Source organism: Sus scrofa, chromosome 12 (genome assembly GCF_054392235.1).
Source record: "Sus scrofa isolate SSC_HxYL_T2T_F1_AM1 chromosome 12, Sscrofa_HxYL_maternal_Yorkshire_Landrace_v2.0, whole genome shotgun sequence".
Taxonomy (NCBI): Eukaryota; Metazoa; Chordata; class Mammalia; order Artiodactyla; family Suidae; genus Sus; species Sus scrofa.
The window spans coordinates 60,435,797-60,451,845 of NC_139394.1; the positions used below are offsets into that span (position 1 = coordinate 60,435,797).

The 16,049-nt window shown below is 40.5% G+C and overlaps 1 protein-coding gene across 4 annotated transcripts in view; it reads right to left on the minus strand.

The window, feature by feature from the left end:
* The window catches only part of MYH8 (myosin heavy chain 8), a 31,871-nt gene extending 18,351 nt beyond the window's left edge, over positions 1–13,520 (minus strand). Inside the window, exons 1-17 of one of the 4 annotated variants that reach the window (XM_021066270.2) lie at positions 13,460–13,520; positions 12,941–12,983; positions 10,944–11,177; positions 10,135–10,278; positions 9,900–10,056; positions 7,058–7,085; positions 6,846–6,960; positions 6,650–6,742; positions 6,452–6,515; positions 5,697–5,795; positions 5,502–5,605; positions 5,206–5,344; positions 4,044–4,162; positions 3,809–3,958; positions 2,258–2,428; positions 528–837; positions 356–423 (exon numbers count right to left, since the gene is read on the minus strand). In XM_021066270.2, coding sequence (XP_020921929.1) covers positions 356–423; positions 528–837; positions 2,258–2,428; positions 3,809–3,958; positions 4,044–4,162; positions 5,206–5,344; positions 5,502–5,605; positions 5,697–5,795; positions 6,452–6,515; positions 6,650–6,742; positions 6,846–6,960; positions 7,058–7,085; positions 9,900–10,056; positions 10,135–10,278; positions 10,944–11,153 — 1,971 coding nt within the window. In that variant the 5' untranslated portion in view covers positions 11,154–11,177; positions 12,941–12,983; positions 13,460–13,520. Of the gene's footprint in view, positions 1–355; positions 424–527; positions 838–2,257; positions 2,429–3,808; positions 3,959–4,043; positions 4,163–5,205; positions 5,345–5,501; positions 5,606–5,696; positions 5,796–6,451; positions 6,516–6,649; positions 6,743–6,845; positions 6,961–7,057; positions 7,086–9,899; positions 10,057–10,134; positions 10,279–10,943; positions 11,182–12,940; positions 12,984–13,459 lie in introns of all 4 variants that reach the window. The other 3 variants (XM_021066269.2, XM_084986168.1, XM_084986167.1) reach the window with 3 other exon arrangements.
* Positions 13,521–16,049: the final 2,529 nt, after the last annotated feature.

The window sequence follows — 16,049 nt, forward strand, 5'->3', positions numbered from 1 at the left end:
TCAGGTTTGTTCTCCAAGAGGGGCTTTGGAACACTCTCAAAGGACTGTGGTAGTGAAATAAAGATACAGCTTTCCACAGGGATAGTTCCGAAGTGCAGCTGTGCTTCCTTAAACATTAGCCTTATTATAGAATAGGAAAGCTTCTAAGGTCATTTTGGAATTCCTGAATATGTTAGATGAGCATAATAGGAATTGGGTAAAGCATTCCACCCTACAAGAGAGGTACTGCTTTGGCTCTATCCTGAGAAGAGTGACTGTTTGAAATAGTTCCATTCCCTCCTAATTTATCTAAGTCTATAATTATGATAATTCATAAATACTGAATATATTTTTTTAAGTTAAATTTGTACTTTACCCTGAAAAGGGCTGACACAGTCTGGAAAGATGAACCCTTCTTCTTAGCACCTTTCTTTGTGCCGCTGTCTAAGATAAAAAGAAAACCCATCAATTAGAGTCCCGGAGGCTAACATGGTATGTGAACATTCTGTGGGAATGGGTTTACTTTAGATAAGGGGCACGGAAAGTACCGGCTTCAGCACTAGCGTATGTAGAAAAGAGACTGGCCAGAGTCTTCATTGCAGACTTCTGGTACAGCCCCACCACTGTGTCATTCAGGGGGTCTTTGTTCTTGTCCAGCCAGCCAGCAATGTTGTAGTCCACGGTGCCTGCGTAGTGGATCAGGGAGAAGTGGGCCTCGGCCCTGCCCTTGAGCACCTTGGGCTTCTGGAAGTTGGCAGACTTGCCCAGGTGCTGGTCGTAGAGCTTGTTCTTGAAGGAGGTGTCTGTGGCCTTGGGGAACATGCACTCCTCCTCCAGGATGGAGAAGATGCCCAGTGGCTAAATTCAGAAAAGTAGACGTTGGTGTCAGTCTATCTTGTCTCAAAAGATAGAGTCAGTGGTTCTTATTTGATTGAATTGAATTATGAGCACTCCTGATTAAATACATTTAGAAAGTAAACCAGGGTCATAGCTGAAAGAAGTCCTTTTGTTTCCACTAGCATGACTTTTCCACCATTCTTTCTCTCATTGAATCCATAGTATTATTTTCAATTCAAAGAATAACTGGATAAAAACTCCAAATGTCAGCACAACGTGTGGAGGCAATTTATTTATTTATGTTCTGTATTTATCACATTTTTCCCTATTTGGTGAATTAATCTATTGTCAAACTTTTATTTTTCTGTGAAGAATACTTAGTGACTTAGAATGATGTTTACTTTATATGTAATAATTTAATAGTATAAATAACTCAAACCTTAAAGATATTTTGTGCATTTAATCTCCTTAAAGATAGATTATGAAGAAACATAAGCAATTTGACTTCTTAATTCCAAACAGATTACTTTTCATCTAAGCCCTAGCTGTGTTACCTGTGCATTAATTGTTATTTAGAAAATAGAGTTATTCCTATTGCTGACATCTTGGATCATAAAGGATATAGATTTAGGATATAGAAAAACTAACGAAGTAGTTTTTCTAGTGAAACAGACTATATCAATAGAGATGCTGCTTTAATATTAGATCTAAGTCAGTGTTAGAAGAACAAAACTGGTCTGGAGTTCCCGTCGTGGTGCAGTGGTTAACGAATCCGACTAGGAACCATGAGGTTGCGGGTTCGGTCCCTGCCCTTGCTCAGTGGGTTAACGATCCGGCGTTGCCGTGAGCTGTGGTGTAGGTTGCAGACACGGCTCGGATCCCGCGTTGCTGTGGCTCTGGCGTAGGCCAGTGGCTGCGGCTCCGATTCGACCCCTAGCCTGGGAACCTCCATATGCCGCGGGAGCGGCCCAAAGAAATAGCAAAAAGACAAAAAAAAAAAAAGAACAAAACTGGTCAAAATGAAACTAATGAGTTCCTATTGAGGCTCAGCAGTAATGAACCAACTAGTATCCATGAGGAAACGGGTTCAATCCCAGGTCCCACCCAGTGGGTTAAGGATCTGGTGTTGTCGTGAGCTGTGGTGTAAGTCAAAGATGTGGCTTGGATCCCATGTTGCTATAGCTGTGGTGTAGGCTGGCAGCTATAGCTCTGATTCAACCCCTAGCCTGGGAACTTCCATATGCCACAGGCACAACCCTAAAAAGAAAAAAGACACTAAACTCTTATATAAAAGTTGAAAAGAGTCGTTTCTAAATAGTTCTTCTCTAATTTGTTCTGATACCAGTCTATTTAAGATTATAGCAGTACTTTTCTATAGTTGCTTAAGACACTTGTGAAAGTTACCCTTACAGCTTAGGTTTTCTTTTGAGATCAAACAGACCTTCTCGATGAGCTCGATGCAGGCGGCCAGGTCCATCCCGAAGTCGATGAACGTCCACTCAATGCCTTCCTTCTTGTACTCCTCCTGCTCCAGCACGAACATGTGGTGGTTGAAAAACTGTTGCAGTTTCTCGTTGGTGAAGTTGATGCACAGCTGCTCCAGGCTGTTGAACTGCACAAAACCAAATTGTGAACATTAGATGGATTTTTATAGCAGTAGAATTTATTGCTGAAAAATCTTTTATTGGGAATTCCCATTGTGGCTGAACTCGGCTAGTGTCTGTGAGGATGTAGGTTTGATCCCTGGCCTTGCTTAGTGGGTTAAGGATCCGGCATTGCTGCAAGCTGTGATGTAGGTTGCAGATGTGGCTCAGATACTGCATTGCTATGGCTGTGGCGTAGGCTGGCAGTTGCAGCTCAGATTTGTCCCCTAGCCTGGGAACTTCCATATGCTGTGGCTGTGGCCTTAAAAAAAAGAAAGAAAGAAAGAAAAATCTTTTATTGAAAATAATGTGGACTGTAGCGATGAAATGAAATTTAAACTGATTATTTCTTCAGAAATCCCAGGAGAAAAATGATCATTTTGACATGAACCTTTTGTATGATTTCTGGGCATTATTTAAAGACACAGGTATTAACCACGCAGCAAGAGTTCTGATAAAATCTACCTCCTTCCACTTCTGAGATTGCATAGGCAATAAAGTTCATTAAATAATATGCATTAAAACTACAGCAGAAATACAGCGCAATGATTAACGGTTCAGATTTAAGGGTGAAAGTAATTTACCGCAAAACTTCACTTCTTTTACCACCCCCACCCTCTAATTCAAGATAAAGTTCACATTTTCACTTTTGGCTGTCACATTATTAAGGAAAACTTAAGACCTTTAATGAAATTAATAGGCTAATTTCTCTCCTATTCATATCAAACACTTGGTAAATCCTTCCTGTCAGGTCAGTGAAATTAGGGATCAGATGTGGTATAGCAGTGGAAGATCTGACAGAGTCTTGATAATAATTGACATCCTCGTTTTAGAGATGATGAACCTGATGCCCCAGAGAGGAAGTGGTGTGTGTCAGATGAACCTGGAAGAGGAGAAACTATGAACCGTCACTATGCTTCTACTTCAGGCCCCTTCTCCTCCGTAGGCGGTGCCTTGTATATGGATCAGATGCTACAGATCCGGGTTCCTGTTCTAGCTTTGCTTCATATCACTGGAGGATCTTTAGCAAGTGTTTTGATTTTCTTGCATGTTTCTCCACATGGAATTAGGAGTCATATTAGTTACTCCTTCATGGGTTGATGTGAAGATAAAATGAGGTAACATTTTGAAGTGCTTAGTAGAATGCCAGAAATACAGACCTCTCAATAAATGTTAGCTGTTTTTTATTACTACCACTGTAATCCAGTTACGTCCTAGGTGTTTTGTTCTGGGTGCAGTACTGGAGAAAGCAGTGTAGACACAACAAAGGTAAATGAATGATAATTCCCAGTATATCAGAGCCGAAATTGACTTTTCTCCCACTTTTGATTAATGTGATGACAACTCACATCAAAGATCTCAAAGCCCGCGATGTCCAAGACCCCGATGAAGTACTGCCTGGGCTGCTTGGTGTCCAGCTGCTGGTTGATGCGAGTGACCATCCACAGGAACATCTTCTCATAGACGGCTTTGGCCAGAGCACCCACCGCATTGTACACCTTTAGACATGGTAATGACTGTTAGAGTTTTTAATGGCATGTTCTGAAGGCCTGGGGTGTGAGATTCATAGAGTTATGCACTTGCCTGCTGGACAGTCTGGCCTTTGGTGACAAACTCATTGCCAACCTTGACCCTAGGGTAGCAGAGGGCTTTGAGCAGGTCAGCAGAGTTCAGACTCTGGAGGTAGGCAGCCTTGTCAGCAACTGCAGAGACACAGTTTGAGAAATGTTTAATGGTGATATCCTCTTTAATGTAATCTTTCCATTTTCTTCCAATCCACTTTCTTATTTAAATAACAATCTTTAAATAATTCTATAGAAGATCAGGTGAGGCCCTCTGCATTAGAGCATGTCCTTGCTAATAAGTGGTCATTCGGCCTTTGGTGATGTATTGCAAGCAATTCCTAAACAAGAAGCATATGTCCAGAGTTTGTGGAAATACTTTATGTAAGGCAAAAACTGGGGTTCCTGCTCTTAAGACACAGTAGGTGTAGTTGGAAGAAGATAAATATACTTTCAGTTTTGTGCCTCCCGGTTTAACCTCACCAAGTCAGTTTCTTTGTCAGAAAATGTGGGGATTAAATTTCACTGCATGATCCCCACAGAGTCCCCTTCTAAACTTCTCTCAGTGACTGTGGTGTAAATGCCACATCAGGCACAAAGGTTACTGCTGAAAAGTTTACAGTGGGGAGAGAGAATGTCAAGTTGAGGTGCTCAGGAAAGGTTCCATGTTCTTTCCATGTGTAGAGTGTATGATTTTTCTTTCTTACTTTTTGATCTTACTGGCTGCCTAGATTGTCTGCAGGTTTACATATAAACAACATACACGTGTGCACAGCAGTCTAGACACATCCGTCACCCACAGCTCTGTGTTTGGGAGGATTTTGTATCCCCCACCTCCACCCCACAAGGTTTACCTGGCTGGTGCTGAGCAGACTGGCCTTCCAAGTTATCCTATATACCTTCTTACTGTTGCAAGAGCACGTTCCAACTCATTCTCTCTAATTGATCTGATCCCAGGTTATGCTTTTTGGATTTATCCTTACAAATGGCTATTAGGGTTCATTTAAACTTATTTAGGCTGCTTAGAAATGATGGAGATGTGGAAATTTGAGGAGGGTAAGGAAAGCATGTGATGTGTATATGCCGTTCAGAAGTCCTGCTACAAAGGAGATATGAGTTTACAATACGTGTTTTTTTCTTGTCACATTCTCTAATTTAAACCCAGGTGGAGGTTCATTTGGTACCTTCTGTGCCATCTGGCTCCGCTTGCTCCTCACGTTGCTTTTGCTTGAATTTCATGTTCCCATAATGCATTACTGCCCCTGTGAGCTTGTAGATGGATACTTTCTCCTCAGGAGTAAAGCCCAGGATATCAATGGCACTCTGTCAGGAGAGACGAGAGGACAAAGGTTAGGGCAGAAGAGACTAGCATATTTTGGAGAATTTATACTATGTTCTCAGATAACCACACTTACAGTGGGTTGCTCTTGTTATTCCCATACATAATGGGTTTCTAAATAAGTAAGTGTATGTGACTTACATCAGTGGCCATCAGCTCCTCTTGGTCATCAATGCTGGGGACAGTGATCTCGCCTTGACTGACGAAAGCGTAGTCATATGGGTTGGTGGTGATCAGGAGCATTTCTGGGTACACAGAATTCAGGGTATGTGTTTTACATAAGAAGTTGTTAACAAAAGTATCAGCTTTCATCTATGAATTTAAGTTCATTCTTACCAATCAGATCTGGCTTCTTATTGGAAGTGATCTGATAAAAAATATGGTAGCTTCTTTCTGCCTTCAACTGGAAAGTAACTCTAGACTTTTCTAGAAGATCTGGAAAGAGAAAGAAACAGGTATTGAATTAGGAAAAATACCAACGCTGCCAAGATAGTAAATGAACCGCAGTGGCTTTGGCTAAAATTGGGGGTATTGCATTAGGCTTCATTAAGATTTTAATGTGATGATCCATCCTCTTGGTACTCTGTGTAAGCACCCCAAATACATATGGCAATTACCTAAGGTTCTCACCGCTTAAGAGCAGAGAGTGAACTACACCTGCTGTAGTAAAAATAAACTTTTCATATGGATGACCTGTGACCTCTGTATTATAATTGATCCTTACTATCCCCTCCTTTCTTGGATCCCCTTAGATTCTTCGGTGAGGGACTACCTTGGAAATACCTACCAAAGCTTAGATCAAGAGCAAATCACAGAAATGCATTGTAAGCCTTCAGGAAACTCCTAGATAGTCCTACTCCTTGTCCTGGAAAAACTGTCAGAGATGCTTCTGAGGCAGGAATTCCAGAATGTGCTACTGAACCATCAGTCTGAGATCAAGGTAAAGAAAGCACACAGCAGTTGTGTGTAAGCTGGCATTAGCTCTCAGGCAACACTGGCAGCAGTCTCAGTGCTCACCAGGTGTCACAGAGCATCGCTTCAGATGAGCTCACTTGTCTCTCTGTTTGACTTTCAACGGTCCTGTTACTCACATGTTTCGATATCAGCAGAAGCCAGCTTCCCAGTGGTACCGAAGTGGATCCTGATGAATTTACCCTTGCACGTGAGAAACAGTGATGTCAGAAACCAAACTGGAAGCGCACGAGGGAGAAGAGACTGAGATGATAACTCAGACAGGCTTCTCTGGCACTCGAGGGCCGAGAAGATCCTTCCGTGTGCAGGAGACTTACAAAGCGAGAGGAGTTGTCGTTCCTCACGGTCTTGGCGTTGCCAAAGGCCTCGAGCAGGGGGTTGGCACTGATGATCTGATCTTCCAGAGTCCCCTGCCGAGAAGGGCGAGAGCAGTGCTCACCTGTGGGGCTCCAGGAGTTTCTCCCCGGAGAGCCCAGGCCGAGCTGGGCTCCTGATCCTGGCAACCCGACCCACCTGCATTTTGCCAGAAGTAGGTTCCTCCTTCTTCTTCTCCCCAGTGACAGCGATTGTGGCAAAGTACTGGATGACACGCTTCGTGTTCACAGTCTTTCCTGCCCCGGATTCTCCGCTGTCACACAGAAACAGAAGAGATCAGAACTAGAGCTCATGATGTCAACATCTAAGACAGTCATCATGAGCCAGAGAAGAAGAAAAAAATCACGTACGTGATTAGGATGGACTGATTCTCACGGTCTGTGAAAGAAAGAGCAAGACCATTAGTTTTTTAAAATATTCAATATGGAGTCACCATCGTGGCTCATTGGTTGACGAATCCAACTAGGAACCATGAGGTTGCGGGTTCAATCCCTGGCCTTGCTCAGTGGGTTAAGGATCCGGTGTTGCTGTGAGCTGTGGTGTGGGTCGCAGACATGGCTTGGATCCCTCATTGCTGTGGCTATGGTGTAGGCCGGTGGCTACAGCTCCGATTGGACCCCTAGCCTGGGAACCTCCATATGCCGCAGGAGCAGCCCTAGAAAAGTCAAAAAGACAAAAATAAAAAATAAAATAAAATATTCAATATGAAGATTATTTACTCTGTTCAGATTAAACACAGTTTATTCCTTTTTAAACATTTGGCAGATGTCGCCCGTGATTTTGGTTTTGTGTGTAGCTCCCAGACAGTACTTGCTTCTTGGAGTAAAATTTGTGAAAATGAGAGGCAGAGAATCATTGATTTCTTTTTGTGTTTTATTTTATTATTATTGTTTAATTGAAGCATATTTGATCTTTTTGTATTTTATTAATTTAAAAACTGCTGTTATGCATAATTTCAAATATTTACAAAGTAGAGACAATAATATAAAGAATTCCCACACCCATCATATACTTTCAAGTTAATATTATTTGGCCAGTTTTATATAATCTATACTCCCATCCCAAGTTCACTGGGTTATTTTATTTTATTTTGGTTTTTAGGGCTGCACCACAGCATATGGAAGTTCCCAGGCCAGGGGCTAAATCAGAGCTGTAGCTGCCAGCCTACACCACAGCCATAGCAACGCAGGATCAGAGCCGCATCTGCAACCTGTATCGCAACTCATGGCAACGCTGGATCCTTAACCCACTAAGCAAGGCCAGGGATTGAACCCACATCCTCATGGATCCTATTCAGGTTTGTTAACCGCTGACCCATGAAGGGAACTCCCTCACTGGGTTATTTTAAAGAAAATTCCAGGCATCATGTAATTTCTTCTGTAACTATTTCGGTAGGAGTCATAGAATTTGGAAGTTTCACTTAACAGATGAAACTGAGACCCGAGAGGAATGTGACTTTTCTAATAATTCCATAGCTTAATCAAGATATTTGGTTCTTTTAACTTCGATTTTATATATTTCTCTGCTACTCAACCTCCTTCCAGGTGTTTATTAATTTGACTGCTGGTAATACTAAAAAAAAGAAGGGATGTGGAATTGTAAACGTTGGTGTTCATTTACTTTTATTTTATACACATTTCTAAGTAATAAAAACAAAAATTGTCACTACTTATATGACTTATATGTTGGATTTATACTGATTTTCTGAATTGTATAAATCTTTAATTCTAAACTGACAGACTAGATTTTAGAGAATTCTCATCTAAAAATCTATTCAGAGAAATAGATACTAATTTGGTTACTGTTTAGATGTGGATATAGACTTTAGAAAACTTTAAAGCTCTTTTCAGGGAAGTAGATAGAGGTTTTGGAACATAATCAGATTGATTTCTTTTTCCAATAGAATTCATGAAAGATCCTGTCACATCTAGTGGGAACATAGATAAGAAAGCAATATTCTATGCTCTAACTGAATGAAGAGCCACAGTTTTGCATGGTTTTATACAGAAATCCTGTTTGGAGACATAAGTAATCTTGAATTTGGAGCACCTCCAAAACTTGGAGGGGTGGGGGCCTCAGTAGGGGTAGTGGTGTACACAGCAGTGTAAACGCAACTGCTGAGTATTGAAGCCTCTGAAATGACCGCGTTCCCAAGTGGCTCAATGGGTGAAGGATCCGCCTTGTCAGTGCTGTGGTTCCAGTTCGATCCCTGGCCTGGCAACTTCCACATGGCACAGGTGTGGCACAGCAAACAAATACGCTGTGGAAGGAGCCTGCATTTGGATAATTTCTGGAAGGCAGTAAAAAGCAGTTTATTGGCATGAAATCCTTGTAGAACTGCTGGCCAATTTTTAATGGAATATTCCTATTTTATCCCTTTCTCTTCTCTCTTCTCCTTTAAGATAATTTTAAAACAGTGCAAGAAAAACAAATTTTAGAAAAAGAACAAAATCCTTTCAAGTTTCTAAAATCTCGTGGAAGAACAGGAAACTCAGGAATTTAGAGTATCTCCGAAGGCAGTACAATTGGTATGTGCTGATAAAAGGTTTTAATGCTGTATTTGGGCCTGCAGTTTGTATCAAAGCTATTTGTGCCTTGATAAGATAGGAATAACAGACTTTGATATAATTTTTAAAAAATGTTTTCAAGATGGATTTTTATTTTCTTCCATTCTATTGGGAAAATGCTTCAAAATCTTTGGAAGGAAAGTCATAGCTCTGTCTTTACTCATGTTCTACCCCAAAGGCTGGCAATATTGGTTGTGTCTGTTAAAGATAAAGACAAGAATTTACAAGGTTTTCCAGCTATGGCTGGTAACTGTTTTCCTTGATTGCTGTGGATATGCATATTTTAAAAAATCTATTTTATTTTTTTCCTGTCCAAATCAGAAAATAAAATATATAGGAAAAACAAGTACGTTTATAGAGGTCTACTAAGTGTTTTAACTAGGCTTCTGGTTACTAGCTGGGTCGGCGTGGGCAGGTCAGTGAACTAATTCAGTGAGCTTCACTTACTCATCTATAAAAAGGCTGTGGGGAAGAATACGTGACATTAACAGCTCTGAAATTTTTTTGAAAACAGTGTGAAGCCCCATGTGGCTGCAATATATTATTGTAATCAAAGCCCAAAGTCTGTTTGTTTGTTAAAGATTCTGTTTCCACATTTCTGTAAATAGATGGATCAATCACTCACCAGTCAGCATGAACTGATAGGCGTTGTCGGAGATGGAGAAGATGTGGGGCGGGGCCTCCTGGCGCTTTTTGCCTCTGTAGGCCGTCACCACCTCGGGGTTGTACACCGGCAGCCACTTGTAGGGATTGACGGTGACACAGAAGAGGCCCGAGTAGGTCTGAGAAAATCAGAATATTCAATGTGAGGGATTTGTTTGAGAGACAGATGAAATAAAGAGCTGCTGAAGGGCGCTCACGTAGATCATCCAGGCTGCGTAACGCTCTTTGAGGTTGTACAGCACGCCCGGCTCGTGCAGGTGGGTCATCATGGCCATGTCCTCGATCTTGTCGTATTTGGGAGGGTTCATGGGGAAGACTTGGTCTTCTCTGACAGTTAGCGTCTGACAAGTAAAGCAAGAGACCAGTTTGTATTAATGCTGAAGCTGGGGTTTATGTTTATCTGTTTGGGTTATAGAACTACAATTGTGGACATTTTCCATTATATTATTCAATGTCCTTTAAATAGAGGCATGGATATATATTCATTTTAGAAGTTGATGGTAAGAAAATCTGTTTCCTGTGATAAGCTAGAATACATACTACTTTTTAAACTTTTTTCCTCCCCCGTTTCCATGTTACAGATTTATGTATCAGTTATAGCCTTTTACTTTAATAGGTTTAATTTGTTATTTTCTCTTGCCATTCCTTACAAGAAACTTTGCTTTGGGGGTAAGGAAAGCTGGAAGTTAATACATTATTTTCTTTTGATAGGAGAAGCTAGTTTTTATTTCTCCCAAGTTTGGGGATTTAGACTGCGAAGTGAGGAGTTGAAGAGAAATGTTGGAAGCTGATGCTAGTGGGTTAAAGTCCCTTGGATAGTTGGGAAAAGGAGAAATGGGGATACTGCTAAAAATTTCTTTCACCTTCCAAATGTGATGTCTATTAATGGACCAAAAGGATGTTTGTATTGACAATAGGCTTAGAGATTCTGAGCAAGGAAGGCTTCAACTTGAAGTGAGGAGATAGAGAAATTAAACAAATATTCTTTCCTTTTGTTTTTACTTACTGCTCCACGTTCTGTCTTTACAGTTACTTTCCCCCCTTCCTTGCTTTGTATGATGCTCTTCACATAGGATTCCTTGGGCTCCGTGACAAAAACTGATGTTTTAGCATCAAAGGGCTTGTTTTGGGCTTCAATCCGCTCCTTTTCCGATTTTCGAAGGTAAGGAGCAGCTTCGCCAAAAATAGCCATCTCAGCATCTGAGCTTGCACTCATGGCTGCGATTTATCAGAGAGAATTCTGCCTTGGGGGAAAAAGGGAGGAAAGAAGAAATAGAAACCAGAAGTTATTCATGTGAGCTAGAATTTGAAATGAAAGCACTGTTAAGGCGAATTTGAAATGAAAGCACTGATGTCGTCTGCCTGAGCTGTAACTGTTCTTCCAAGCTGTTGTTGACCAGCGTTCTAATACAGTAACACTAGCACAGGGTTGGTTTGGAATGAGATTGCAATTTGAGGCTCCATTTTTAAGACTTTGAAAATTTCCTTCCCAGCTGGCATATCTTCTTCATCAGGGTGGGGCACCTACAACTGAGTGAGAATGGAATCTCTGTGTGTTTTAATCTCCAGACTGTAACAACATCTATAGCTAAGACTGTTGTTGATGGATTGTTTTATAGCAACTGTCATTCTTTAATCCCCACTTTTCCTTCTGCATAATGTTTGCACCTGCCATTTGCTAAGACAGTCATACAGTCAGGAGGGAAAGTTTGTCTTGTGTAGATGAAGGTTGAGCTTTTCAAAGCTATCAAAAATGCCTTTGCCTTTTAGATGGCCATTTTTTCTCTCATAAGCCAAATAATTATTTTTAACAACTACCTTATATTAACATTTGGTGTTATATCTCTTGGTGAATAGTTGAAAGACCCTCATAATAAATTATTACTCTGGGGGGTTTTTTTGGCTTGTTACCAAGACTTAGCATTGCCTTAATTCCAAAATCTCTTTTAACGTTCCCCTTTTGGCACAAGAGATTTCAGCTGTCATTTAACAGAGCTAACTGCAGAGAAATGAGAGCTACAGGGTGAAGGTTCTTCCTCCCACATAAATTCCACAGGCTTCTTTTGTTTCCATCCAGAAAAAGAAAAGAGACAGAAATGTAAGGGTTTATTACATGCATGTGAGCCATTGTCCTGTGTGAATAGGTATGTTTTTCTCTGTTGGCATGTTAGATTGGTTGGGTCTGTCCTTTGCTCTCAGGCAATGAGTTACTTGGGCAAGGGACAGGATCTCTTCTATATTAGGTATGATATTTAGCGGATGTAATACTTGTGATTTTAAATGAACATAACTAATCTTTCTAAAAACAATAATGAATCATAAAAAAGTAGATAAAATGCTCTGGTTTTAACAAGGTGTTTGTTTTTATTTACATCTTTTTTAGGGCTGCACCTGTGGCATATGGAAGTTCCCAGGCTAGGGATATAATCAGAGCTGGAGTTGCTGGCCTACACCACAGCCACAGCAACACCAGATCTGAGCCTCATCTGTGACCTACACCAAGGCTCACAGCAACGCCAGATCCTTAGCCCATTGAGCGAGGCCAGGGATCGAACCTGCATCTTCGTGGATACTAGTTGGGCTCGTTACTGCTAAGCCACAATGGGAACTCCCTTAATTTAATACACTTTTAGATTAAGAATTTTTCCAGTTGTTTAAGAAATATTGGTAAAACATATAAATATTCAACGCTTGTCAGTAGAGGGAGGTTGGCCTGGAATAGCCTATTGCCCCTGGACAGTTCTAAGTGCAGCTGAAAACTCACTGTCAAAGTTCATTCTTTTGTAAATGGTCCTTTATCTTGGAACTCAGATGATGGTGGTCTCTGAGAATAAGACATTTTTAAAAACTGATTTCCCAGCATTTATAAGCAGTCATTTGGAAGCACAGTCTCCTTACATAAGTAAAAACAAAACCATGGAAATGGTGTACAAAGAAGAGCCATTCTCAGCTTCATTAGACTAAATCCCCTGTCATCAATAAATGAATAAAGCCGAGTCTCACCTCTGGATGCCAGATGAAAATGCAGGTTCGGAAGTGCCTAACACTGTAAACCAACAAGTTTCTTATTAGTTAAGCGCTGAAATTCCAGTATGATAGTTACAGGATTAAGATTTCCCTTGTCTGTGGAATTCCCATTGTGGTTCATCAAGTTGAGAACCTGACATTGTCTCTGTGAGGATGTGAGTTCGATCCCTGGTCTCGCTCAGTGGGTTAAGGATCTGGAGTTGCTGCAAGGTGCGGCATAGGTCGCTGATGCCCGCTTGGATCCGTCGTTGCCGTGGCTGTGCCATAGACCTGCAGAGGCAGCTCCCATTCGACCCCTAGCCTGAGAACCTCCATATCTCACAGTTGCAGCCATATAAAAAAAAAAAAAATTTTTTTTTTCCTTCTCTAAAGCTTGGCTCTGTGGAAATAAAAGTCAAAGTTGAGAGGAACAGTTTCACTCTCTGGGATGGGCCATGGGGTAAGCTGTCTCTCCCCCCTTGGAGTCCTTCCAGCTCCATGGTCCCCGTCACTTACCTCTGGGCTCTTGGTTGAGATAAAGCAGGAGGGCTCGTCCTGCTTATATAGGAACTAATGTGCTGATGCCGCGGCTGTTTCCTCTTTGTTGGGGCAAGACATTTGGCAGCCCGAACCCTCAGAATAATGTGTACTGACATTTGGCATGTTTGGATATAATTAGAAGGATTCATATCATTTTGAGTATGTGGACCAATCTCCTATAAATAATTTGACAGGGACTGATCTGCAGGCAGAGAATGCTTTCTAGTGTGCTGGGAGGGGAAGCTTTCACGGCGCCTGGTGGGGCCTCAAGACAGGTTCCTAAGAGCTATATTCGTTTTGGCAAACACTTTCACACATGCCTGTGGTAACCCAATGATCGTGTACTCTGCGACACGTTGCTTTCAGGGCCCTAGCCACATTTCCTTCTTTGTTCCCACAGGCAGTCCCACCTGCTTCGTTCCCTCGGGTCACTGCCAAGGCTCACCCTTGGAGTCTGGGCTTAGGGAGCAGAGCCAAAGGGAAAGGAGTTTCTACACTGAGTCGCTATCCTTGAGCCAGTGCACATCCCTCCAGTGTTGAAAAAAAAAAGGATTTCATATTAGAAAATAATACGTATTCATGTAGGAAAAAAGATAAGCAAAGAGAAAAACTATCTGTCATCCCAATATGCAGAGATAAAATAAGATATAGGCATATAAGTGGGGTCATACTATATACACATAGGTATTACGTACATATTTTATAACCTACCTAAAAATTAGATCATAGGTAACTTTCCTAACAAAAGTGTAATTTACACCCTTATTAAACATTATATTATGATCATTCTTTTTAAATTAAAATCTTTTTTTTTTTTTTTTTTTTTTTTAACTTTTTAGGGCCGCACCCGCGGCATATGGAAGTTTCCAGGTTAGGGGTCGAATCGGAGCTGCAGCTGCCGGTCCACGCCATAGCTACAGCAACGCTGGCTCCTTAACCCCCAGAGCAAGGCCAGAGATTGAACCGGCATCCTCATGGATACTGGTTGGGTTCCTAACTCGCTGAGCCACAATAGGAACTTCCAAATAATTTTTTTTTATTTTTTGCTTTTTAGGGTTGTACGTGCGGCATATGGAAGTTCCCAGGCTAGGGGTTGAATTGGAGCTGCAGCTGGCCTATGCCATAGCCACAGCAACACCAGATTTGAGGCTCGTCTGCGACCTACACAATAGCTCATGGCAACGCCGGATCCTGGGACACACTGAGTGAGGCCAGGGATCGAACCCACAAACTCATGGGTACTAGTCGGATTCATTTCCACTGCGCCACAGTGGGAACTCCCCAAATCTTTCCTTTTTTAATGGTTAGGAATATTGAGGTATAATTTACATACAGCAAAGTTCACTCTACTAGGTGACAGTAATATGAGAGTTTTCTTTGCTGCTATTTAAAAAAAATTTAAACTTCACAATAGAATTCACTTCTTTTGTTTTACAGTTCTATGTGCTTTTGCATGTGTACTGATTCTTGTAACCATGCAGAACTTTATTTCCATGAATTTTGATAAATATGTGCTGTTGTGAACCTCTTACATTCTAATTAAATGAAAAATTAAAGCCTTGCAGATTAGACTAAAATTCTCCTTTGATGAACACTCATGGTGAAAGTAGTTCCCTGCTCTTTGGAGTAACCATTGGTACTAGTTTGGTTTGATATACTCCAGGCCTTTTCTGTGCACTAATTAATTTATATTTTCCTAAGTATAAACATTATATTTATATACATATTAGTTAATGTAACTAATATAAGTTATTTACTAATATGTATTACTAATTTATACTAGTAAGTTAATATAAATTTACTAATTTGTACTTAGGAAAGTATAGTATAGTGATATTGGCCTGAGAAAATTGGCCCATGGGAAATATATAATTAGATGTTTAAAATGTATAATTGATAGATATGTCTGGCCACTTGTGATGGAGCATGATAATGTGAGAAAAAGAATGTATACATGTATGGCTGGGTCATCTTGCTATGTAGCAGAAAATTGACAGAATACTGTAAATCAGCTATAATGGAAAAAAATTAAAATCATTATAAAAAAACAAATGTATCATTGATAGCATCTTAGTTTATATATTTACCAACTTGCTTTTTTTGCTCTATTCTCTTAGTTCATTTTCCATATTAGTCCATAAATAAAATGTGGGAAAATTTCAGACATATACAAAAGTAAAGAAATTGGCACAGCGACCTCATTGTCACTCATCATCTAAAATTAGTAGTTATCAGATCATGGCCAGTCTTGTTTCATATATACCCCTACCCATTACCTCCACCCCCAGACTATTTTGGTATTACTCATTTGACTGTTATTGTGTAGAATTCTCTGTTTCTAGATTGTAATCATTTCTTTTTTGTACAAGTTGTAAAAGGTGTCTCCTGGTCCAATAATAATCTTAACTTTACTGTGGCATTTCAGGCCTATAAAAGTTTAAAATTTTTATGTAGTTCAAGTTATAAATGCTTTTCATTTACATTTTTGCTTTTTTGTGGATATTATGAAAGAAAGCCTTCTTAGGAACTCAGGGTTATAAATAGATTCTGTATTTTAAAAAACATT